At 37.4% G+C, this 25576-nt stretch overlaps 1 protein-coding gene across 1 annotated transcript in view; it reads right to left on the bottom strand.

Annotated features, from left to right (window-relative positions):
• The window catches only part of cdc73 (cell division cycle 73), a 159704-nt gene that overhangs the window by 109387 nt on the left and 24741 nt on the right, over positions 1 to 25576 (bottom strand). Inside the window, exons 8-9 of the mRNA XM_062980754.1 lie at positions 4710 to 4808; positions 1100 to 1178 (exon numbers count right to left, since the gene is read on the bottom strand). Of these exons, the coding sequence (XP_062836824.1) occupies positions 1100 to 1178; positions 4710 to 4808 (178 nt within the window). The remainder of the gene's footprint in view (positions 1 to 1099; positions 1179 to 4709; positions 4809 to 25576) is intronic.

Here is a 25576-nt window from a genome sequence, read left to right as displayed (position 1 = left end):
TGGATAAAACTGAAAAATATTTTGAAGTGCAAAAAAAGGGCTATGGGCAACAGATATCTAGTGATGATAGTTATAAGTCTTTACTGTTTTTACAGCTTAATCCCATTTTCCACTTGAATGTTTGGTGTGTCATAGAGAGAAGAGTTATTTTTATCAGACAGTTACCATTTACAAAAAATTACTTGCACTTTGTCAAAAGCTGATGTATTCTGCTTAAAGGTTTGCCAGTGTGTATTACCATGCTCTGTTAAACCCACAGGCTTTTTTATTCACATGATATGAAGCTGTAACTCTGTTCTTTTAATCTTTGAAGACACCAAATCACTTTAGAAAGGATGCAAATATTTCCTGTTAACAAAGCTATTACCCAGCTATGGGTGGGTGGGTGGGTGGGTGGGTGGGTGGGGGGGGGGGGGGAGAGATACACCCTGCAACCCAATCACTATTGTTTTCTTCCATTTGCAGAGAAAAGAAACAGCAACACAGAAAGCACATAGTTCTCAGCTTCAAATACATGCAATAATCTACAGAGAAGACATTACTGAACTGACACTGCAGAAGAGAATAGGGTGGCACTGATGGCAAATACAGAGAGAATGTTCAAGAGGTGACCTGTGGCTTGCTGAATAAGAGAAGCATATAACCATTTTTGGCAACACATTTGGCTTTCCCCAGAATTTCCAAGCTGGCTCATCGTTCTGAGCATTCTGAGAAAATGGCACCACAACATTTTATGACAATACCAAACTATAGGGAAAATGGACAAAAGTAATTTACACCTGGAAAAAATACTTCAATTCTTCAAACATTTATCCAAAACTATATTCTGAAGTTTTACCATGGCATTTTAGAGGGAAATGCTTCTCCTCCAAGGCTTTTAAAAGAAAGCAGTAGAAATCCCCACATTCCTCTACAGTACACGACTTTGCCATCAGAAGCCATTGTTGCATATTCCTGATCTCTTTTATGTCAGAGCCTCTAAAGCTACTAGGTCATCTTTATTTTAAATTATTCAACTGCTTTTACTGTAAGTTTCTCAGAGATCTTACAAATTGGGAAAAGACAAAAATAATGCAAATAAAAAGAAAATAAAGCTTACCTTCTTTCCCTTTAAACCTTTCTTGATCGTATCTGTTGTATGCAGCTGGAATAGGTTGTTTGTTCCTTAAAGTGGGATCCTGAAAATAAAAGAAAAAAGACTTTTGTGGACTGCCTTCATTTGTCTTTTTTTCCAATGGCATTTAGAATTTGGACAGAGGTATGTGAAACTAATAGCACTGATAAGATACACTTCATTTAAAACCCTTCATTTATTCCCTATTCTGAACCTATCATGCTACCTAGGCTTCAATAAGTCAACTTAACAGTCAAGGACAAGTCTGCACAACCTGTGGCCCTCAAGCTATTTTGGCCTTCAACTCCCAGAATCCCTAGCCAGCTTGTCCAATGGCCAGGAATTCCAGGAGTTGGAGCCAAAACAGCTGGAGGGCCACCGGTTGTGCAGGTCTGGTCAAGGAAGTTCCTATGTTCTTGAAAAAAATACTGAGCAACTCACTTTCCTCTTCCTGTGATGTGAGAAATGATTAGAGATTATCTGGGTAGCTGAATGACCATTTCCACTTCTTCCCAGCTCCAAAGTTGAGAAGAAAACATGATTAGTACCTACATCCTCCAGGCAAAGAGCATATGTACCCAGTGCTCCAATATTTGTCTTTTGTATTCTTGAGAAACAAAGGGCTTCAACCAACCTTTGGGATGACTATCACCTGCAACTGCCTGAAGTGTGTGGAGTGCTTAGAGCAGTGGTTCTCAATCTGTAGGTCCCCAGATATTTTGGCCTTCAACTCCCAGAAATCCTAACAGCTGGTAAACTGGCTGGGATTTCTGGGAGTTGTAGGCAAAAATATCTTGGGAACCACAAGTTGAGAACCACTGGCTTAGAGGCACTTGGAACCATACCATATATTTTTCCCACACCACTATGGTAAAAGATGTAGTCTGAGAAAAAGAAAAGAACCCCATCAGCTACCTGTTAGCATAGTCCACTCAGAGCGTATGCCAATTTTTCTCAGAGTGATGGTCTCTGGACAAGTACCAAGTCCACAAAGAGTCTTCAGGGGGAAAAAAACCCAAACTATTGTAGTCAATAGAAACAAATATGGTACTGGCCCCTGGTACTTTAGGGAAGAAAATACCTATAGGTCTTTCACATCAGACATTCTATGAAACACTGGTTTAAATGATGTTATGGTTTAAATATGTATACAGTTTCTGACAAGACTGAGTGATTTATTTTTAAGTATATTTTGAATTGAGGAATACAGATTAAGTACAAAATTGGAAGGGAAAAGAAGCTTCTACTCCTAAATATATTTTAATGCTGTCAACCTAATGGGGCACTAGTAAATTCCCATTCATCAATCCTGCATAAGCAATTTATTCACAGATTGTTTCAATAATTCAGTATTGTGTATCTTTAAAAGGTCCGTTCACTTCAAAAGTGTCTATAGTGATGGAAGCCTCCTTGCTATTACACATAAATACAAAGGGGAAAGTGCACCAGACTCTGGGGAAAAATGAGGAATGTGAATTCTGAGAAGGTAGGGGGATTTGTGCCAAAGCAAAGTACCATGCATTATATTCTATGTTTTGGAACAACTGTCTGATCTAGGTTCTTATTTTGGGCCCAATAAACAGGCAGATAATACGGTGAAATGAAAAAGAAGCAATGGAGATTCAATGTATAAAGGGATAGCACCAGCAAAGTCACAAGCAGAATGCCATCCAGATTGGTAAATATTTAAAAGTCACCTTTTTAAGAAAGCCACTATACTATCAGGATTACTATAACTTCGTTGTACAACAAATTCTCAATCAAATTTGTTCTTATATCAAGGAAGTTTGTATAACAAAAATTTCTGCTGGAGAATCATACTCAGAGAATAAGGAGAAATTGCATATCCTTCTATAGGGTTCAGATAAAAACTATTTTAAAACTGGCCCTTTTTACACAAAAAGCACTGGCCATTCGTGAGAAGATGGAAGCTGAGAGCTGATACATTATTGCCACTAACAAAATCCAAACTTAAAATTTACTACGGACAAGACACTTAATTTACTTACCCCTGTCCTTGTTCAAACCTTTCCTTAGGAAATTACTAATTTTAACCTTTTCACTCTGTATTTGTCTAGGAGTGGGTTATTAGGCCACAGGTTGGGATGTTTTGTATCTTTACATGGTTTTATTGTATGTATGCGTAAGTGTGTACGTATTGTATGTTTTACATGTTTTGATATGGTCAAAAGTGACTAATCAATAAAGAATTGTTGTTGTTGTTGTTGATTGCAGGTGTATAACAAAAATGTTACTCTAAGCAGACTTGCTACTTGAACTTCAGCTGATCTGAAATGGCTTTCTTTTTTATTAAATACAGCCACCTTTTAAAGCCATAAACAAATAACACTTGATTAATCTCTTTCTACATCCATTTTGGAATGTCTGTACATTCTGTCACTTAGATTTTAAGAAAAAATAGGATACCAATTGTAACTAACATATACATGTGCCATAATTCTATCAGATCATGAACTCATTCAGGCCCCTTCTGCACTGCTCTATATCCCAGGATCTGATCCCAGATTATCTGCTTTAAACTGGATTATATGAGAGTTGAATGAAAAGGAATGCCTCCACCTTCATTACTTGGGATGGGAATATTTTAATAAATCAAACGCAGAAATAATCCTTATAATGTGCTCTTCAACTACCACTATTCACTTTTCCACATAATCACCAGACAATTGGATACATTTTTGCCAACGATGAACAAGTTTTCTGAAGCCGTCACGGAAGAAGTCGACACTGTTTCCAGAACCAGAGTATCACAGTACCCATTGTGCACAGATCTTCCGATAGCCAAGCAAAGCAATAATGTGACCCACACGTTCTTGTGAAATGCTGATTATGCTTGAAATTTCACTCTGAGTGATACCACAATCATCCTGAATCAATCTGTCAACCTTTTGCTTGTGAAACTCGGTGGTTGCTATCACAGGACATCCAACTCTTTGTTTGTCACACAAGTCAGATGTTCCCACCTCAACATCTTTAAACTTGCTCGCCCAACGAAGCACAGTACTCACATCAACACAATCACCATAAACAGCTTGCATTCTCTTATGAATCTCCTTTGGGGTGACACCTTCTGCTGTCAAGAATTCAATGACTGCACATTGCTTAAGTCGCACTGGCCGACCGACTGCGCAGGGTTCCTCCATACTTCACTCTTTAACAACACAACCATTCAATGCTAAGGCTTCCTGCCAAATGGAACTGTAGAGGAGAGTCTACTGAACAAGCTAATACCTGCTGCATACCAGAACTGCCATCTGTTGAGGAGTTACAAAGGTGGAGGCATTACTTTTCATTCAACCGTCATATGAGTCTCCACTGCCAGATAATCTGGGTTCAGATCCTGGGATATAGGAGCAGTGTGGAAGGGGGCCTCAGTTTCAAAGAACATTTTTTCCATCTGTATATTTGTATAAGATTTTCAAACACTGCCAATAATTAAACAGAATAATCAATAAAGGAAGTCCTTTTTGATTTAAATACACCTAAAATGTAGAAGAAAAAAACATTCCCCCCCCCCCCTCTTCTAATCAGGTCAGTTTATTCTATGTTGGGGAATTGTTGGAATTAGTCTTACCACAGGTGCTGTATTCGGTGCTGGTCTTTGTTCAGGTGCACGGCCCTCTTCTCTAGCTTTGACTGACTGAAGGATTGCAAATATGTTCTTGGCAAAGTTCTAGAAAAGAAAGAAAAATTAATTTTAATATTATATTATCAGTGGCATACGCTGCTTCAAAAGTGACTGCATGACACAAGTGTACTATGTGAGTATACACACTCACATATACATACAGTCAGCTCTCCACATTTGCTGGGGTTAGAAGCACAGGACCCCCAGAAAAATGAAAAACTATTTTTTTTTCCGGAGAAAATATCTCCCTAGGAATATCTGGGTTCATATGACTCACTGGAAACTGGCCACAGAATCACATTGGAGGATCTAGATATTCCTAGAGGGAACCATTTTAATCAAATTGATGAATACTCAATTTTGCAAAAATCAAAACCACAAATGTGGAGGGACAACTGCGTGTGTATTATACAAGATATATACATATATCCTCTGAAGTCAGAATATGCATCCTACAAGTTCAGAAGTATAGCTAGAAGACACATTATGAATGATTAGTCATGGTTCTTGTCAAAGTCAGATATTTTTCTGCCAATCCTTTCTCCTTCCATCTGTATTTCACAACTCATATGTTTAGTCATCTTCTAGCACATTTGCACAGAACAAAAGGATAAACATGACCTTTAATACATTTCCAATTGCCTGTGTGCTCTGCTTCAAATGCTGCACTTTTGTGTATTCCTTCAGAATCTCTCTTCTCTGCATTTCCAGCCCCAATACTCAACAGTTGAAGGAATATATTTTTGTCAATTTATGCAAATAGATTAAAATCAGGTGTAATGTTTGCAGCAACCCACCTGTGTAAACATATATCCTCTCAAAAGACCTTTCACTCCACAGGGGAAAAAATGTTTCTCTCTTTGTTTCCAAAGTAAGATTCATTACTGAACCCTGTTCAATGCCTTGACAAAACCAATAATGGCTTCTCCTACTTTTTGTTGTTTTGCTTTCTGATGATGCCCTCTCTTTCAGAACTTTTAAATTACAGACAGGTATCTTTACATTCATGAAGATTTCGCTCTTTGGTCATCTCTTCTTGCTCACTAGGCTCATCTGGGACTGATGAATAGACATGCATGGTTCTAAGGCTTGCCAAAGGAAGAAGCAGGTTTCTCCTTTAATCACTTTTGCATAGAAAAGATCTTTTAGCTATATCAAACATGTAAAAGTAATATATAATGTCTTGTTTACATTTTTCAAGAATCAAAATGCTTTGTAAGTACCCGAGGAGGAAGCCTGGGTTCAATTTTTTAACTGATTGCACTTTCTGACAGGACCTCAATCTGTAATCTGTCGGATAAGCTTCCAGTACTAGCTTATAGTAGCTGCGAAGCATCTGCCTGTGGCAACCAACATGAAAAAAATACAACATTAGAATTTGGCTATTTTACACTTGTATCACCAATGCATGTGGACATCACCTTAACTGCCCTGGTTCAATACTATGGAACTTGGAATTTGTAGTTTGGTGAGTCATCAACACTCTTTCTCAGAAAAGGCTGAGGACCTTCTAAAACAACAGCTCTCATTCTTCCATAGAATGGAGCCATGGCAGTTTTAAAGTGGTGTCATCTGTATTCATTCTACAGTGTAGATGTGCACTGAGTCACTTCATCACCACATTGAAAAAAAGAGCCAACTGTACAAATAGAGAGGAGGGAGGTAGGTTTGTGAATTAGGGGTGTGCGATTCATCAAAAAACCGTTATGTTTTCAATCCCCACCCCCACCCCAAATTCTGTTTATTGGGATATTCCCAAAATCAGGAGGGGAAAAATACCGTTTTGTGATCTGTCAACAGGAAGTTTCATTTTTACTCTGGAAGATAAGCCCATTGGCAACAGTGGGGAAAATGGCAAGGCTCTTCTTTCCATCATTTCTATTGCTATCGGGACGAACATGGCCACACTTGGAGGACACATTTACCACTGCAAACCTCCCAAGTTTCAGAATGTTTGGGTCATCCGCTGAATTTTAGGAAATATTTTAAGTTTCTACAAATGTGTGAGGAGTTTGCACAGTACATACACAGAAGCCACAAGAAAAATAGTGAACTAACAAGAATAAATGGCTTTTCTGTCATTTTTAAAAAATGTCCGGGGGGGGGGGGAGGATGCTGGAATGGTGCAGGAGTGCACACAAGCCAGAAGGCAGGGCTGGGAATAACAGAGACTGGGAGTCAAAGAGATTAACGAGAAGAAGAAAGGGCATTTTTTCCCTTTGGCAGGGGGAGTAACCTAGGCTGCTGTTGCAGGACAGAGTACAGAAGCCAGAAGGCAGGGCTGTGGAAATTCTCTCCATGAGGAACCAAAGGAGTCAGGTTATTCCTTAAACCTATCCCACACTTAACTTAAAGCTAAAAAAAATTCCTAAAAATATTTAAAACACACACACATAGAAAGCCCTTTTAAACCTTGCAAGCCCCCCCCCCCAACTAACACCCACCCACTCCCCCTGAACGAAATCACTACTAAAACAAAAGAAGGACTATAAGAAAGATTGTTGGAAATGACAACTTTCTTCAAGTCTTCTCTAGTAATGTTTATCTATGATCCTATTGCTTGCTGTTTCCTGTATGTATGTTGTGGTATGCAGCTTCCTTTGCTCTATGGTTCCTGAGAAGTTATAAAAGGGACTTCAGACCACATGATCACACACTTGCTTCCTATTTTGTTGTAAGAGATGTCCCTTCCGGATGCCCCCCCCCCCCCCCCAAAAAAATAATCTCGAAGATATTTGAAACTGGACTGTTTTGTACCTGTGTATGCCGAACACATGAAGGTTGTCAGTAAACCAAATATGTTATTTTTATCCAAGACTACTTTATTTTTGGTTGTTGTATGTCTTTCGGGCTGTGTGGCCATGTTCCAGAAGTATTCTCTCCTGACGTTTCGCCCACTTCTATGGCAGGCATCCTTAGAGGTTGTGAGGTATTTATTTTTGTCTCCCAAGTGCATGATATAAAACAAGTTGTGTTATGGGAGAGTATGTATTTTTGGGCACTGAAAAACACTTCTAACGCTCTGTGGTGTTTTATGCAGCAGGAAATCTCTGTTTTCCTAACATATCAGAGATAACAGGTTATTCAATCAAACAAAGAAACCATTGCCTTGGATAATTATATCTGGTTATGAGGCATTGAATGTTGCCATTTATTATGTTGTAAACCACTTTGAGTCCCCCCAGGAATGAGAAAAGCGGTATAGAAATGCAGATAATAATAATAATCATCATCATCATCATCATCATATACAAGAGAAGATTCTACTCAAAAGAGTTTTTTGCTCTTCTCTGAAAGGTCATGCCAGATCTCCAATAGGTCTTCTCCAAAAGGTTATGAATGTCATTTTCCATGATAGAACACATGGAGGTAGCTAGCACAATCTCTCTCTTTCTCTCAAACACCAGAAAGCCTCAGAAAAATGGTGGGGCTTAATGTCAAGGGGAAACTTTTACCTTAAGGGCTCCATGGAGGACAGTTTAAGAACAGCTGCTCTAAAGAGTCCAGTGAATATAGGGCAACAATTACGCTCAAAAGACTGGTACCATTACACTGTGAAAATCAACAAAATACAGCAAAATCCATGTATGATACAACTGAGGTCTTGCAAGATATAAAAAAAATCCCCTACATATAAAAAGTAAGGTATCCTAAATGAATACGGTTAAATCAGGAAGCATTTCCTATGGTCATGTGGATGGAGGCAAAAAAAATTCCAACCATTAAAAAAAAATAGAAGTGTATTTAGAATACTGTATATATAATACATTCACTGCAGATGTAGACTGCAGCCAGGAAATCAGAAGACGCTTACTTCTTGGGAGGAGAGCAATGGCCAACCTTGATAAAATAGTGAAAAGCAGAGACATCACACTGGCAACAAAGGTCCGCATAGTTAAAGCAATGGTATTCCCCATAACCTATGGATGCGAAAGCTGGACCATAAGGAAGGCTGAGAGAAGGAAGATAGATGCTGTTGAACTGTGGTGTTGGAGGAAAATTCTGAGAGTACCTTGGACCGCAAGAAGATCCAACCAGTCCATACTCCAGGAAATAATGCCCGGCTGCTCACTGGAGGGAAGGATATTAGAGGCAAAGATTAAGTACTTTGGCCACAAAATGAGAAGACAGGAAAGCTTGGAAAAGATCATGATGCTGGGGGAAATGGAAGGAAAAAGGAAGAGGAGCCGACCAAGGGCAAGATGGATGGATGATATCCTTGAAATGACTGGCTTGACCTTGAAGGAACTGGGGGCGGTGACGGCTGACAGGAAACTCTGGCATGGGCTGGTCCATGAGGTCACAAAGAGTCAGAAGTGACTGAACGAATAAACAACAACAAATACAATCAGTGAGTTACACTGTTTTACATATTGACATTTACAACGTAATAAATACAGCATACTTTCTAAAAGGGTATCAAGTTTTTCTTCCCAAACAAGAAAATGGATGTGGACAAATATGTAGGAAGCTGAGAAAGCATGTATGGTTAACTGAGAAAAACTCCTTTGCCCAAGAACAGGCTCCAGAATTAACTGAACCACAGTCCCTAGAAATTGTATTAATTGGAGCCAGTGGTGAATAGGTCTAGAGTTGCAGTTCAACAATATCTAACTACATTTTATTTGAGCTTATTAATATTGATAAAGCATAACCAAAATATATTATGCTATTTAAAAGAAGAATATAAAGCTTTTTAAAAATGCACATATTTAACCAATTTGTATCAATCCTCAAGATGCACTTCATGCTGAATGGCATATGTACACAACAGATGTCTTCCATTACCGATAATTTTAAGTAATAATGAAAGCATTCCATGGCATGTACTCCCCATAAAACATTTTCAATACAAAACGGCTCTCTCCTATTCATTATGGAAACATTAAAGCATTAAAAAACAGATACATACTAAGTATACCTGCTCACAAAGGGCCAATTTGAGCTGCCTACTTACTTATTTCACCTTGCATGCCACATTCAATTCTGTTCACTGTGCCAGAAAAAAAATGGATTTGAAACTACACAGGAGTAACCCATGTGGTAAGTCTATAAAAACTGAGTATCCTACTCCGGTTTCTTCCACAATCTTCTGCCAATGAAGCAGAAAAAGCAAAAGGATTAAAGAAAACTCCTAATGCAAATCCTGCCCTTTACTTGAAGAACCTCCAAGTGAACAATATATTTATATTTATATAGATGACTTTTCTTTGTTAGGCTTCTTTGGGCTATAATAGAAACTTCAGTTAGCAAGTAAGCAACCAGTCTAAGAAATGCATGTTTTCTCCTGTCTATGAGACTGATTTTCCATTCTTCTTTAATTATGATTAAACTATATATTAGCATCAACATAAACTGCAGGAGAAACTAATCATAGGTTCCTTTAAACAAGTTTCAAAAACCATTCTGGCTAAAGGAGACCTTTAAAAAAAAATCATCAGGTAGATTTGTATATTTAAGGAAATATGGGAAAAAATACAAAATAATAAATACTAAATAAGTAGTTATAGAAATATTTTCATTCTTATTTTGAACAGTTATATAACACTGCAATTATTTCAAGTTGCTCAGACTAAAAAGCCAACATGTCTCTTTCAAACCCCTATTCCCAGGTTCAATGTACCTGGCATTAAACCATTATTCATTATTTTCTATGGATCTATCAAGCAATTTAAACTATTAGGTTCTGTTACATCACACTAAATAAGATCTATCTTCTTAGACGTGGAGGAGAAGGATGAGGGGCTCATCCAGTACTCTATTATGACCTGGATAGTAGCATGGATTATGATGCAGGGTTGGTTGGCTGGGTATGAGCCTAATGAAATAAGGGTCAATTTGTGCCTATGCCACAAACATCTTTGAATTTAATACCTTAGCTCTTCACATGATGGGTTGATGTTACCCTAAATGACAGGAGGTGATTTCTGAGGCAGAGTAACATATTCAAGATCTGTTTTTGAAGTGCCAGAGCCTAAAGCAATTAAAGAAAACTGAGCCAAGCAGAAGCAGAGGCTTCAGCTGAAATGGATGCTACAGCAAATATTGGATGAGAATCTACAGATCAACTCTTTAAATAATAGTTAATGAGTTAAGAGACTATGGAGATGTACTGAAAGCATCTTTTGTACTGAAACTGCATGCTAAGTTAAAAGAGAGGTTGATGTTAGGGCTGTGAAATGGTCATGACATGTTCAAGAAGCAGTACTCTCAAGTCTTGTTCCAATCATGGCAAGCGATAATTCTACCAGTCCAGATCATAGGACAATCAGGACTTCCTCAAAGGTAATACAACAAACCCAATGAAGGCTGTGATGCCTGTGACAACATCTATCACAGAATGATATCATGTCAGGATTACCGAAGTATTTTAAGAAGGATCCCTTCAGATGGAGGGCAAGGAAAAAACAGAACGACCAAAATCTGGATTGAGATTTTTTTTTAGATGCAGTACAGCAAGGCATGTAAACATACACAGAAGTGATCTTTTAGCTTGCACAGTTGAAATCAAAGGCTGAGCAGGAGGAGGTGAGACACTTAAAGTACCCATGAAGAATTTTGCTTCACGCTGAAATTCTGTACACTTTAACATTATGATTAACTACTGAATGCTTATTCAAGCTGTTACTGCTTTCAAATTGTTCACAAATTCAATTAATATTTCACTATGTGAAAATCCCTCTGTTGGTATGTTAGCAGTCGACATGCATCAGCATCCTCTATGCTATATTTAATAATTTGGGTTTTACTTCTCTTGACTTTTTCATTCATCTTCCCCCCCACCTCAAAAAAATCAGTAACAGCACTGTTTCATGACCTGATCAGCTTAATCTTCTATCCTTCAAATAAGCAAAACCCAGGAGCCACTTTAGAGAAGACAACAATAACATACACACAGTTGCACCAAAACAACACACCAATAAATTAGAATCTAACTACCGTGTTTCCCCGAAAATAAGACAGTGTCTTATATTAATTTTTGCTCCCAAAGTTGCTCTAGGTCTTATTTTCAGGGGATGTCTTATTTTTTCATGAAGAATTCATATTTATTGTTGAACAAAAAAAATGAACATTTATTATATATTGTACAGTAGTTGTCATCACAAACCAGCATAACCAGACAAACTGTGAATCCTATCAAGAATTTCTTGTCACTCCCATTATTTCCATGTACAATACTCTATGGTAGGTACATTTACCGATCCTGCATGCTCTGGTGTTCTGTTTGTTGGGCAGGCTTCGAAACAAAAACTTTGCTAGGTCTTACTTTCAGGGGAGGCCTTATATTTAGCAATTCAGCAAAACCTTTACTAGGTCTTATTTTCTGGGGATGTCTTATTTTAGGGGAAACAGGGTACTTCAACAAAATACTGTAAGGGCTCAGGACTAGAGCTCTGGCTAAATATGGCTAAACCTCAAGTTTAGTAACTCAAGAGACCTTCCCCCACCCCCCAAAAAATGAAGAAAATATGAGAGAAAAGAAAAATGAAACAAAGGGGGGGGGGGAAACGAATGCTAAATCCCAACATGTATAGAAACATGTAATCCGTATTATCGAATGCTTTCACGGCCAGAATCACAGGAGTGTTGTGTGTTTTCTGGGCTATATGGCTGTGTTCTAGCAGCATTTTCTCCTGATATTTCTCCTGATGCCCGTCACAGGTGCAGACGAAACATCAGGAGAAAGTGCTGTTAGAAGCCATATGGCCCAGAAACCATACAACACTCCAACATGTAATCCTTTTCTTCCTTCTCAACATGAAGATCTGGACTTAGAAGCATGAATACTACTTTTTAAAATATCTCAGCAGATAATATAATGCTCTTTCCCACAGACTAATGTCTTATGAACCAAGCTAGAATTCTAAAGGCTTTATTAGCAGTTAAACTTGCATGTCTTTTCATTTAGATAGATGGACAGCCACTTTTTAGGAACAACCCCCTGGATTTCTCTTGAAACTATACATTGGATAACTATCATCCAAACATATTTTGGATCAGCAGAGAGGAGCAATTCACATAAAGTGAGCTATATTGAGATATAAGAAAGGTCACATCATTTGAAACAGATTGGATACATGACTGCTTATAGCTCTTTCTATAATTTCCTTCCTTGTACAATTGAAGATAAGATCCTAACAAAAAGAATGCTAAGGTCCAAAGGACAGAGGAAACCATTAAGACATAATAGAATTGGCATTTGAGATTTGAAATGTCTGTGAGCACTGAAAACATCCATCAAAGGAAATTTGGATTTTTCCTCTTAATTCAGAAAATATCCAATGTACCAATCTCTGGGCTAATGATAGAGAGAAACCTACACATAGTAAAATACCTGCAAGCCTCCACTTGCCTTAAGTACAAGCATGTTTGCTTCCAAACACAACAACCCTTGTACCAAAGGCAGCCCCTTCTTCCTTCTATAAAGGATAACCTTTCTTGTAATGAAGAAATCTTCAGCAGATTTATATTGGTCAATCTTTCAGGGTCTGATGAAGGTGGCTGGGGTACCTCAGACAGCTGCATTAAAAAGAAAACATAGAAGAAATGACACCAAAACTAGTAGAAATTAACAACAGCATGGGGTAGTTTGGGTCTTTTGAAAGATGCAAACCTTAATCCACTTGGTCTTTTTGTTTTGCAAAATTCCATGGCGTAGGGAAACTAGACATAAAGACTTAAGCATAGAATCGGATCTCATGAAGATTTTCATCTATCTTATCATATTTATTTATTTTTTTATTTATTTACAGCATTTATATTCCGCCCTTCTTACCCCGAAGGGGACTCAGGGTGGATCACATTGCACACATAAAGGCAAACATTCAGTGCCATAACATAGAACAGAGACAGAGACAAGACGCAGGCACGGGCTGGCCTCGAACTCATGACCTCTTGGTCAGAGTGATTTGTTGCAGCTGGCTTGCTTTCCAGCCTGCGCCACAGCCCGGCCTTTTCTCCCCCTTTGTTTCATATTGTAAGGGTTCTTTGCATATCAATATTATGGCATGTTTACTGTATTCATTATTTGTTTGTTTTAAGTATTTGCTGGGGGACACCTGCTCGGACCCCTGGTCATTGACCTGTGGGGTCCCACAAGGTTCTATTCTTTCCCCCATGCTTTTTAACATCTACATGAAAACACTGGGTGAGGTCATCTGGGGTTGTGGAGTTGTGTGCCACCTCTATGCAGATGACGCTCAACTCTACTACTCTTTTTAACCACATTCCAAGGAAGCTCCCTGGATCCTGGACCAGTGTCTGACAGCCCCACGTAGAGTGCGTTGCAATAATCCAATCTAGAGGTAACTAGGGTATGGACCACCATGGCCAGATCAGACTTCACGAGGTATGGTCGCAGTTGGCACACAAGTTTTAGTTGTGCGAAGGCCCTCCTGGCTACCGCCGACACCTGAGCATCAAATTTAGTTCAGAAAAGAAACAAATGAAGTTCAGTAGTACTGCCGTTTGGCAATATCTAATTGGAAAAGATGAAGATGACACTGTCATGGGTGGGAGTGAAACCTAAATAGCTGAAATTGCCAGGCTAAGTAATTGAGATGGTAGAATATGGTCCACTGAACTGCACCTTTTAACTAGGATGGCATGCCTGGAAATGTTCAGTTGTTTTCATTTTGAAATAAATATCCTATCAATATGATCATGAATATAAATGCAGAGGGAATGAGAGGGCTTTTCTTGGTGTTGACTAAAATTATTTCTTAATTACAGAGAGCTGGTTTTTCAGAAAAGAAAACAAATGGTTCTTTTTGGTATCCATTAATGCTGCATGTAAAGAAAGGTCAAACAATGACACAGTTGCTTCATTAAGTGAAGAAAATGTAAAGATTAATTGGGGAAGGAAAATGTGTATAGGAAAGAAAAAACGAGTTCTTTCTCAAAGATATCCCTGCTCAATTGCACAGCTAGTGTCTCTGATCTCTATACATCAAACAAGAAGTCTACTGACAATATTTCAACCCTGGTAAGAACACGCGCCTCCTTACTAGTTCAGAAGCAATACAAAGGGAATCATCACTTTTGGGGATGTTTTTATTTTTCCATTCATTTTCCCATGCACATTCCTATATGTATATCTTGCTACACAAATATATAATAACAAACATTTATAAGTGAAAATGTTGATTTATAACTTTAATATTTATAAATCATGTTTGGAAGATGACATCCTGGCTTAGTAAAAATATATATACAGCTTTCATGTACCTTTAAGCTTGATTCTTTTCTTGGAGGAAAGAATACAACCTAGAGAGCTGAAATGAGCCATAGTTTCCAACAAGCCATTGGATGTAAAATTATGTTTTGTCCTTACTTAATCTTTATGTTGTTTTTCTCCCAGAGTGGGGCCCAAAGCAGCTCGCAAAACCAATAAATTAAAAACATTTACAATATAATCCAAAAGCAATGAAAATGGTTTCATAACACATATGAAATAAATTAAAAACATACAAAAGCTAAAAAGGTCAGTAAAAACATTCCCAATAAAAGATTATCTAAAATTTATTTTATGCTTTATTAGTATTGGTGTTTTAATCTATGTTTTTAAAATACATACTTTTATGATCCTTTGTTTTAACCATATTCTAACTACCCTTCCTCGAGCTGTGAGGAGATGCAGGTAACACAATTACTGTTGTTGTTGTTGTCGTTGTTGTTAGCATCAGCATCAGACATTAAAAGCTTGCTTAAATAAAATACACCTGCCAGGAAAGGACAGCAGAGCAGCCTAGTCTCTTATGGAAGATCATTCTACAGCAGGGGTCCCCAAACTTTTTATGCAGAGGGCCAGTCCACAATCCTTCAAACTGTTGAGGGGCCAAATTATCATTTGAAAAAAATACAAACAAATTCTGATGCACACTACACATGTCTTATTTGTAGTGCAAAAACAAGAACAAGAACAATGAAATAACAATAAAAGAGCAATACAATATTTAAAAATAAAAACAATTTTAACCAACATAAATTTATCAGGATTTCAATGGGAAGTGTGGGCCTGCTTATGGCCAATGAGATAGTCAAGTTAATTAGGAATGTTGTTGTTGTGTGCCTTCAAGTCATTTCAGACTTTGGGCGAGCCTAAGTCTAAAATTTATTTATTTATTTACTATATTTATTTACTACATTTGTCTCACACCCTTCTCACGCCAAAGGGGACTCAGAGTGGCTTACAAATTATATGTACATACAATATGTTATATTGTTAGCATAGCACACTATTAGCATTATATATTACTACTAGCTGTGCCCTGCCACGCGTTGCTGTGGCCCATTGGAATTGCACTGAATAGCTCCGGTTTTTGGAGTTTTTTAGGCCCTGTGGAGGTTTGTGACGTGATATTTTGTGGTTTCAACCTCGAGGCGTGGATGATGGATTGTGTTGTGAAATTTTGAGGTTGAGGGGTGTTTAGTTTTGTTGTTTTGCTCGGTGCCAGGATTCCATCACTCTTTTATATATATATAAGCTATTGAACTATACCACTATACTGTAATATTATTAGTAATATATAATTAATACTATTGTATGGTATTATTATTATTAGTGTTATATTGTATTACATTATAATATTATTATCAATATTATATGTATATACAATATATTATATTATAACACTGAGGGAGGGGCCAGATAAATGACCTTGGAGGGCCGCATCCGGCCCTTGGGCCTTAGTTTGGGGACCCCTGTTGTACAGAGTTGGAGTAGTTGCAAAGAAGGTTCTCTTGTGTCCTCACCAAATGAGCCTAAAATGGTGGTGAGACCAAGAGAAAGCTGCCCCCTAAATATCTTAGTGTCCTGACGGGTTCACAATGGTAGATATGGTCCTTCAGATAGTCTGGACCCACTCGGAATTGTGGCTGGAGATGTAGCAGCAATCAGTGAAGTTATTTTAACAGGGGAATGATATGTTCCCAATAACTTATTTTAGAACAAATGTTGCTTCAAAATACAGCTTCTGGTTACAAGCTGATTGTTTGAAAAGTATTTAGCAACATTTCTTGGTTCAGATGCAACAATGATACTATGTTCATCTTTATTGCCTGTTTGCCTGCTTACCTGAACAAAACAGGTGTGCAGGTACACAAAACTCATATACATCCTGGCTTATTAAACCCAGATTTGGTCATCCAGACTAGTTTATGATGTTTCTGACTGGTTAAAACTGAGGTAACTCAAGCTCTGAATGAAATGAGAAGTATTTGGTAAGCCAACATGTGCTCCACTGCCTGTGGGCTGAGAGGTTGCTATTTGTTCAGCTGACTGCATTACAGTAGGAACATCACACATGCACTACAAATATCCATCTGTTATGTATGGGCATTTTACATGCAAGAAAGAAGCATATGCTCCAGACAATTAGACCTAGAATGAGGTGATGATTGGTAGTAATACACATATATATTACAACAGATGGCTAAGACATATCAGCTTACATAAAACAATTAGTTCTGCACAGTGCTTTCAAAAGCTAAACCACCAAGCTGGACACTTCCTATTCAATGGCCCTTGGAGTGTAGAGGCCCTATGACACACACTGCAATCCTAGCTCTTCATATATAGACAATGATATCATCCCAAGGGAAAGAGGGAAGATGAGTCAGGATTCCTTAATCCACTATTAATACAGCTAATCAGTATGATAGAATCCTACAATACACTGGACTTAATCCAATTGCTAATCTCAGCTACAGAGGACTCAATGAATCATTAATGAAAAGTAATTCAACAATGCAAATCTTACTGATTCAATGGTTCTATTACAATAGGGAATAACAACTGGATTGAGGCCATAGTTCTATTCCTGAGTCTATAAAAGGCTAAGTAAGGCTTGGATGAAAAGCAATCTTGAGAGGCAATGCAGCAAATGTTAGCAATGTTTGATTAGATTGTATATGATTGATTCCACATTTTTCCTTGAAGGAAAAGCAATATTATAAATAAATAAATAAGGTGAAGAGAGAGTATTACAAGGAAATAAATAAGGTACACAATGTTCTCAATGCCAAATGTTGGGTGCAATACACTGTCAATTTTAATCCCAATTAGATATGCCATAGGAACATAGAATGCTGTCCTACACCAAGTCAGATGGGTCCATTTAGATCAGCACTGGGTATACTGACTGCCAGAATTTAATTTAATGGAGTCAGACTCTAACTATTCAGCCTTAAGGAGTACTGGTAATACTATTTGAGTTTTGCCAAATCTGACAAATAGTCATGCGGGATAAATCAAGCTCAGGGATCCAGCTGTCCCTTTTATGTAAATGCTAAGACAACAAATAATAACTCCAGAAGAGTCCATATTTAAGGCCTAGAAATCATGCTAATACATTCCAGTTCCATGTCTGCTTATGCTGAGATGCCCAATTTTACACAGAAAAAAAAAGATGAACATGCATTACACAAAAAACACTTTGGTGACTCATTTATTATCTAAAACTATGTTTAGTTGCTTGGCCACAGCAACTGTAGCTAATTTTGTAAAAACACATACAAACCTGTACATTGTGCTTTAATTTAGAATTCAGAAGGCAGGCACATTAATAAGCCCTTTTGCTTGGTATACTAAGATCTATTTTTTTCATGTCAAGAGCGACTTGAGAAACTGCAAATCACTTCTGGTGTGAGAAAACTGGCCGTCTGCAAGGATGTTGCCCAGGGACACCCGGCTGTTTGATATTTTACCATCCTGTGGGAGGATCCTCTCATGTACCACAAAGATCAAATTAATGGAGTATATTCACTTTGGGACATGGAAATCAGTTATTTTACACCATTTTAATAAAATGGTATTATAGCTCCTTCTAGTATCTGATCGTGTGTTTATCATGGATACAAATCTAATCAATTCCAGGCATTTCAAAGTATATGTTATTTCTTTGAACAAATATTTTTTTGCAGCATGAACAATCAATAAGTTCTAAACCATTAGATCATTACTGTAGTTGAAATTTAAGAACTAAACAATAGGTGATCTATAACTAGCAATTGATCTGGTACTATGCCTGTAAAGGTCAAGTTGCAATAAGGAAATACTTCATCTTTATCCACAAAAATCAACATCACCTGGAGTCAGCCATTCAAAAGCAATTAATCAGACAAAAATCCAAGAATTTGAAAAGAAATTTGACTTGTAATGCCTTTAAACTTAGTTATCATTAATTCCTACACACAAGTTTTACAAATGTAGTATTTGCTTAAATAAAATCTCAGTTTAAACCAGTTGATCAAATGAAAAGGATGAACTCTATAGATCTGATTCAATGTTCCACTGAGTTGATGGAGCCCCAGATGGCGCAATGGGTTAAATCCGTGTGCCGGCAGGACTGCTAACCAATAGGTCGGCAGTTCGAATCCATGAAGAGCGGGTGAGCTCCCTCTGTCAGCTCCAGCTCCCCATGAGGCAACATGAGAGAAACCTCCTACAGGATGGTAAAACATCAAACATCCGGGCATCTCCTGGGCAACGTCTTTGTAGACAGCCAATTCTCTCACAACAGAAGCAACTTGGAGTTTCTCAAGTCGCGCTTGATATGAAAAAAAAAAAACTGAGTTGACAAAGAGAAGGTCATTCCTTTCCAACAATAGAATTTCTGGTTCAACTGTCTTACTGAAAACTCTTCCTAACTGATTTTTCCCAGACTGCAGCCTACTACAAAAACCTGGCACTAAAACTGTTAGATTATGTTTTGCAGAACAAATTTCATGCCTCATTTAGTTTGCATTATCACATTTTACTCTACTAGTACTTTCTATATTAAAATAATATTACATACAAGCCATTTGAAGTCCTCAATGTGAAACAGAAGTCCAATTAATTAAGGAGTTTTAAATGAAAATAACCACTTTAATATACCCAAGAACATCAAGAAAACATTTTAAAGTGATTTAATGTGTTTCTTCCTGTTAACACACATGCACTAGAGTTTAAGGCTAAATTATTACATTTTAATATTTACTCTAACAGCACAATTCTAAGTTTGTTTAAATATAATAAGTATACTTATTATACTTAAACTTAGTATACTAAGATTATTTAAAACTTTTGAATATACTAATACAGATTTAGCACCCATGATCAAGAATCTGAAACACTGAAAAATTGCTCACATGGGTGACTGCAATAGTGATACATTTGCTTTTGGTTCAATGTACACAAGTTTTGTTGCATACTCAAAATTAGTGAAATATTATATAAAATTACCTATAGGGTATGTGTATACAAAACATCAATGCATTTCGTGTTTAGGCTTGGGTCCCATGGCCAAGATACCTTCCTATTTATGTATATGCAAATACAGATAGTCCTAAAAAATATTAAAATTCCAAATCCAAACAGCATTTGGGATAAGGGATTCTCAACTTGTATAGCAATGTCTAGGACACAGTGAGAGACTGAAAAGGTGATATGGAACTCACTATTTTCCCATTATCTCAATATATCATATATTTGTGTGTAGATGTCAAAGAAATTATGCCAAAAATTATCCCTAAAATTTTGCATTGACTTATACATGGTCTATACCACTGCTTCTTAAACGGTGGGTCCCCTTAGCTCAATGTTGGGGTCACAAAAATGTTGACAACAGTTTACAGTAGACTCCACAGAAATTATTTCAGCTCTACTTCATAAAAAGGAGAATCCGCCTATTTAGCCTTTAAAATTCTGATTTATTGTAAGTAACTGTTTGGTTTTCATACCGATTTTAGATACCTACATACCTGGGGTCATGTAAAAATTTATTGGACAGAAAGAAGTCTTGAAAATATTTCTCAGATGGAAAGGGGATGCGAGTGGAAGAGTTTAAGAAGCACTAGTCTATACACTAAAACTGCTCTGAAAAACGTCTATCCTGACATAGCCTCCAGTCATAAAAGCACATATCCCACTTATGCACACATTTTCTATGCCTCAGCAAGGCTCTTTAAAATTCCTGCCAAGGAGCAGAGTGCCGGGGGGGGGGGGGGCATTTTCTCATGGCAAGTTCTTTAAATCAGGCAAGAAGCAGTGTGTATGTGGGGCAGGGAGCATTTATGTTAAAGGAGGCAATGCTTACGTGGAGTAAGATGTCCTTCTGGGCATAATCTCTTGTAAAAGAAGTGTCAATTTCCACTCTCCCCCGTAGGAAACATCCAATATCTCTGCCATAACATGTTTCTACATTGAATCCTTGACCTATCCACAGATCATATGAAAATTTTAGCCCCCATGCCTGCCCTAGACTAATACATGAAATCAACTTATACACGACATAAACGGTAGATGCTAATAATTATAAATGGTACCGTCTGTAATCATATTTGCCAAAATCATCCATTAATACTACCGTATGTAACAAAATTTGAAAAAAAATATATTCCTGGTTTGAAAGTGTTATTTCCTGTTTAATTGTGTGGTACTTACTGTACTCTGAAAGTAGTTGTTATAACTTAGAAACTTCATTTTTGTGGCTGCCACAAACCATGTTGAATTGGTTGAGACTCTATGAGACATTCACTGAAAAACTATAGCAAAATGTGCTGCAGGTTGTTCCAGTTTGATAAACTTTTTCCATGTTTTTGTGATTGAACCAATTAGGAAATGACATTTATAACCCAGGAACAAAAATCATGTTACATAGTGTTATCAAAATAAATGAAAATCAGTCTATGGGTAAAATATAGAACAAATATTTTTTAAAAGTGTTCTAGTTGGCAGAATGAGAAGCGAAATCACGGCATGATCTCTGCACTGTCAGGCAGAATTCTGGAAATTACAGCTATATGGAAGTACCAAGAGTGATCTAAAGGAATATTTGTTTCTTCATGGAAGCAGAGTTTCTGGGCTTCACTTGTACAGGTAGCAGCATGCACAGTGGGATCAAAGTATGGAAAGGTTACCTTTCTTAGAATAACATTTCCACAGTCCTTTTAGACTAAAATCTCCATGAGTTCCACAACTAGTGTGAGCACTGAGCCTGCTGGATATGAGATTCTGGCAGCTGCAGTCCAAGTAGTAAATTTTTGAAGCTTTGAGAAAAGTAATGCATCCTTTGTAGGTTCTTAAAAATGAACTCTTCCTAACATATTTGAGTTTTTCTAATGTTCAGCTGGCATTTGCAAAAGAATGTATTTTTGATAACCCAAACTGTTTGATAAGTTACGAAATCCTATGACCTCCTATGCTATGCAGTAAGCTCACTCCACTAACAGTAAAAAGCAACAGTGGGAATTAAAGTGTCTTCTGTAAACCAGCAAACTATTGAACAAAGAATTTTCACACCAATTTCTGTTCTATTCCCTCTTTCAAACCTCTGTAGAAAAAGTTTAGTTGTCTGGGTGATTAGCCTAAAAGTGTGGAGATACAGGAAGCTGGAAAATCACTTTGAAAGAGTACTGCAAGTAGAGCAACCACCAATTATCTAATCATTGCTAATTGGAGCTAGGAGAGAATCCAAAAAGAAAGAAAGAAAGAAATCAAGGAGGAAAGGGCAATTCACCGAGCAAAGCTGCAACCATCCTTTAATTTTGGTTGCAAACTTTCCAATCACAGTTCAGACCTAAACATTCAGACTCAAGTTTCAAACAGTTATCCTACTAATGAGATTGAAATAAAAAGGAAGACAACCATATAGGGAGAGGCTAGAAAGCCTCCTCCGGCAATCTCTGAAAAAAATCATCTATTTAATCCAAGCATGCTTTGGTTAAGCAAATACTCAATGTCTTTGGTAACCTGACAAAAATCTGTGAAGACAGAAATAATTCTTAAAGAATTCATTGGAGTTTACTACCATTAGGAGCCCCCCAATGGCGCAGCGGATTAAACCGCTGAGCTTCTGAACTTACTGATTGAAAGGTTGGCAATTTGAACCTGGGGAGCGGGGTGAGCTCCCACTATTAGTCCAGCTTCTGCCAACCTAACACTTTGAAAACATGCAAATGTGAGTAGATCAATAGGTAAGGCTCCTGTGGAAAGGTAATGGCGCTCCATGCAGTCATGCCGGCCACATGACCTTGGAGTTGTCTACAGACAACACCACCAATTCAGCTTAGAAATGGAGATGAGCACCAATCCCCAGAGTCGGACATGACTATACTTAATGTCAGGGGAAAACCTTTAACTTTACCTTACTACCATTAAGCATGCATATCCTTGAGGTGCTTGTTTGTTTCTTTCTTAAAAAGGTAGGAATTGCAGTCAGAATTTCACATTTGAAATTTTGACTTTTGCAAATTAGCTTATTCACAGATTTGATCTCTAGTAATCTTGTTTGACTCTATGGTCAATTTCCTCCAGTCACACTGGGGGCCCTAGAAATTACTAGAGAGATGTTATCTTTTTGGAAATATGTAGGTCTACCTATAAGGGAATAAACAAAACTAATCTAGATTGTATAGATTTCCATTGCTTTAAATCCTATTTACCAGTACACTGAACTAGGATACAATTAATCAATGAAACTTACATAAATGTTGATTTACCAAGTTCCCATTGATCCAATACACTTAATCTAGAGGAGTCTAACAATAGGAATTAGGCCATTGTTCAGCAACCATTAAACACTCTTGATCAGAAAATATATGAATTATGTAATGGGAAACTCAATTCAAATCAATTATTTAAATGGGTATTTCTCCTTCTGTGTTCTAAATTGCTTTGATATAAGCATGGCTAATTGATAATGTGGGGCAGCTTTTAAAATTACTGAAATCTGTAGTCTGAATGAACAAACACAAGAGACAGTCCTCTAAATCCATGTTGATTCTCTTGCATGATGTATCAGATTCATTCTTCAGTATGAAATGTAATGGAACAAGACTACCACCTAGTGCTCACAGTGAAAATAGTCAGGGGAAGCAATGGGATTCTTCCTTTCGTATTCTTTCAAGACGTCCCCTGGGCAACCTCCTTGCAGACGGCTAATTCTCCCACTCCAGAAGCAACTCAAGTTGCTCCTGACATGAAAAAAGTGCTTAGAGACAAGATCTATGTAAAGAAAACTTAAAGGCAGCTCAGAGTCTTAAAAGGCAGCCCAGCATCTTTAATGTAAAAATGACCTTCTGAGAATTCAGGTTTCTTGCAGTAACTACTGAAGAAAGTGTTTTCAGAATGAAGTTCTCTGGACAAATAGTTTTACCCCCAGATACTGCAAGAGAAAGTTAAAAGTTCCCAACACTAAAAATATTTCACATTCATTGAAGATCATTTGAGGTGTTTTAGTCTACAAATAAAAGAGCAAAGATTAATATTTAAGGATAAGAATACTGACTGATGGAAGTCATAGTAGTGTTAATACAAAGGCAGCCCTAGCCTCTGCGAACCCAATACTAAAATGTAATATATTTTTCTTTTATTCATTCTGAATAAAATGAATGAAATCATTCTGAATAAAATTCAGAATTACTCATTCTGATTAAAATAAAAGTCAAAAAAACTAGCCGCAACTAAATTCCCTTTTGAAAAGAACCCAGCACAACAAATTAGTAAGCTATTTTTCCTAAGTCAAAAATTACACTATTAACAAGCAATAATGAGCAGAAGTGAGCAAAACAAGTAAAGCAAAAATATCATGTACAAGGAAACAAGAGTAATTAAAAAAAGAACTAAACAACCAGTTCTGACTACAGGTTTCATATAGTACTGCACCCTTTCTCAACCTAGTTTCCTTAAACATTTTTCTCTCAATTCCCATCAATAGAGTGGAATAAAAATGACTACTGGTATCACTGCTGACATATTTGAACATGCCAGTCAATTTTTCAGAGTCCTCTGATGTGGAATCACAAAATCTGACAAGATCACTATGGCCTTTTCTCTAAGATTACTTTAGTTGTCAATTAAATTATTGCAGTGACAATAATGTAATGGCTTTGTCTTGCTTTTGTTGATTACCAAACGGCCTTCGACTCAGTTGAGATAAATGATATCCTTAATGTTCTTGCACATATGTGAACATCATAAAAAGCATCAATACAGGGTGCACAATGGATATAAAACTGTTGTCAGAAGTGTGTCATATCAGAATAAACACAGGAGTGCATCAAGGAGTTACAATATCAACAAAATTATTTGTGGCAACTCTCGAAAGCCTCTTCCAAAAAACTAAATTTAAAGGCCAGATTTCAATTGACAGTGAACAACTTTCTCATCTCCTCTTTGTAGACAATTGTGTCCTTTTCGCCAAAAATCCAGAAGATTTACAACATGATCTCTAACAACTAGCTCGACTCTCAAAATCAGTAGGACTGGAAATGAACTTGAAGAAAACAAAATGGATGAAAAATGAGCAGTGTGCCCTGTTATAAACAGAAATGCAATTGAGGAAGTGACTGAATATGTACACCTTGGACAACAAGTACAGTCAAATAATTTGGCAAATGGCGAATGGGCAAGAAGACACAAGGCTGCTTGGATGGCTTTTAATCGAAACCAGACAGTGCTAACAGGTTATAAGCTGCCAATGAAAGTCAGAGCAAATATCTTTAACAGTACAGTTTTGCCGGCAATGGTACATGCATCTGAAACATGGACAACAACAAAGTTAAGGAGGAAACACTGGCAGTGACTCAGAGAGCAATAAGAGATAAAGTCAGCAATATAGAGGTGTGTCAGAGAACCAAGGTATGTGATGTGGTTAATGAAATCTATGAGGCAAAAACAGATGGGCAGGGCATATAGCACGAACAAAAGACAACTGATGGACATGTTGACTAACCACCTGAATACCAAGAGACCACAAGCGGCACTTGGGCAGACCTCAGGAACAAACCAATGGTTAAGTTATCCAGCCAGAAATGAAAAAGAAAAGCAC

This window comes from Anolis carolinensis, chromosome 4 (assembly GCF_035594765.1).
Source record: "Anolis carolinensis isolate JA03-04 chromosome 4, rAnoCar3.1.pri, whole genome shotgun sequence".
In the NCBI taxonomy this organism is placed as follows: Eukaryota; Metazoa; Chordata; class Lepidosauria; order Squamata; family Dactyloidae; genus Anolis; species Anolis carolinensis.
Note: the sequence above shows the minus strand (reverse complement) of the source record. Positions and strands in the feature narration are given on the sequence as shown.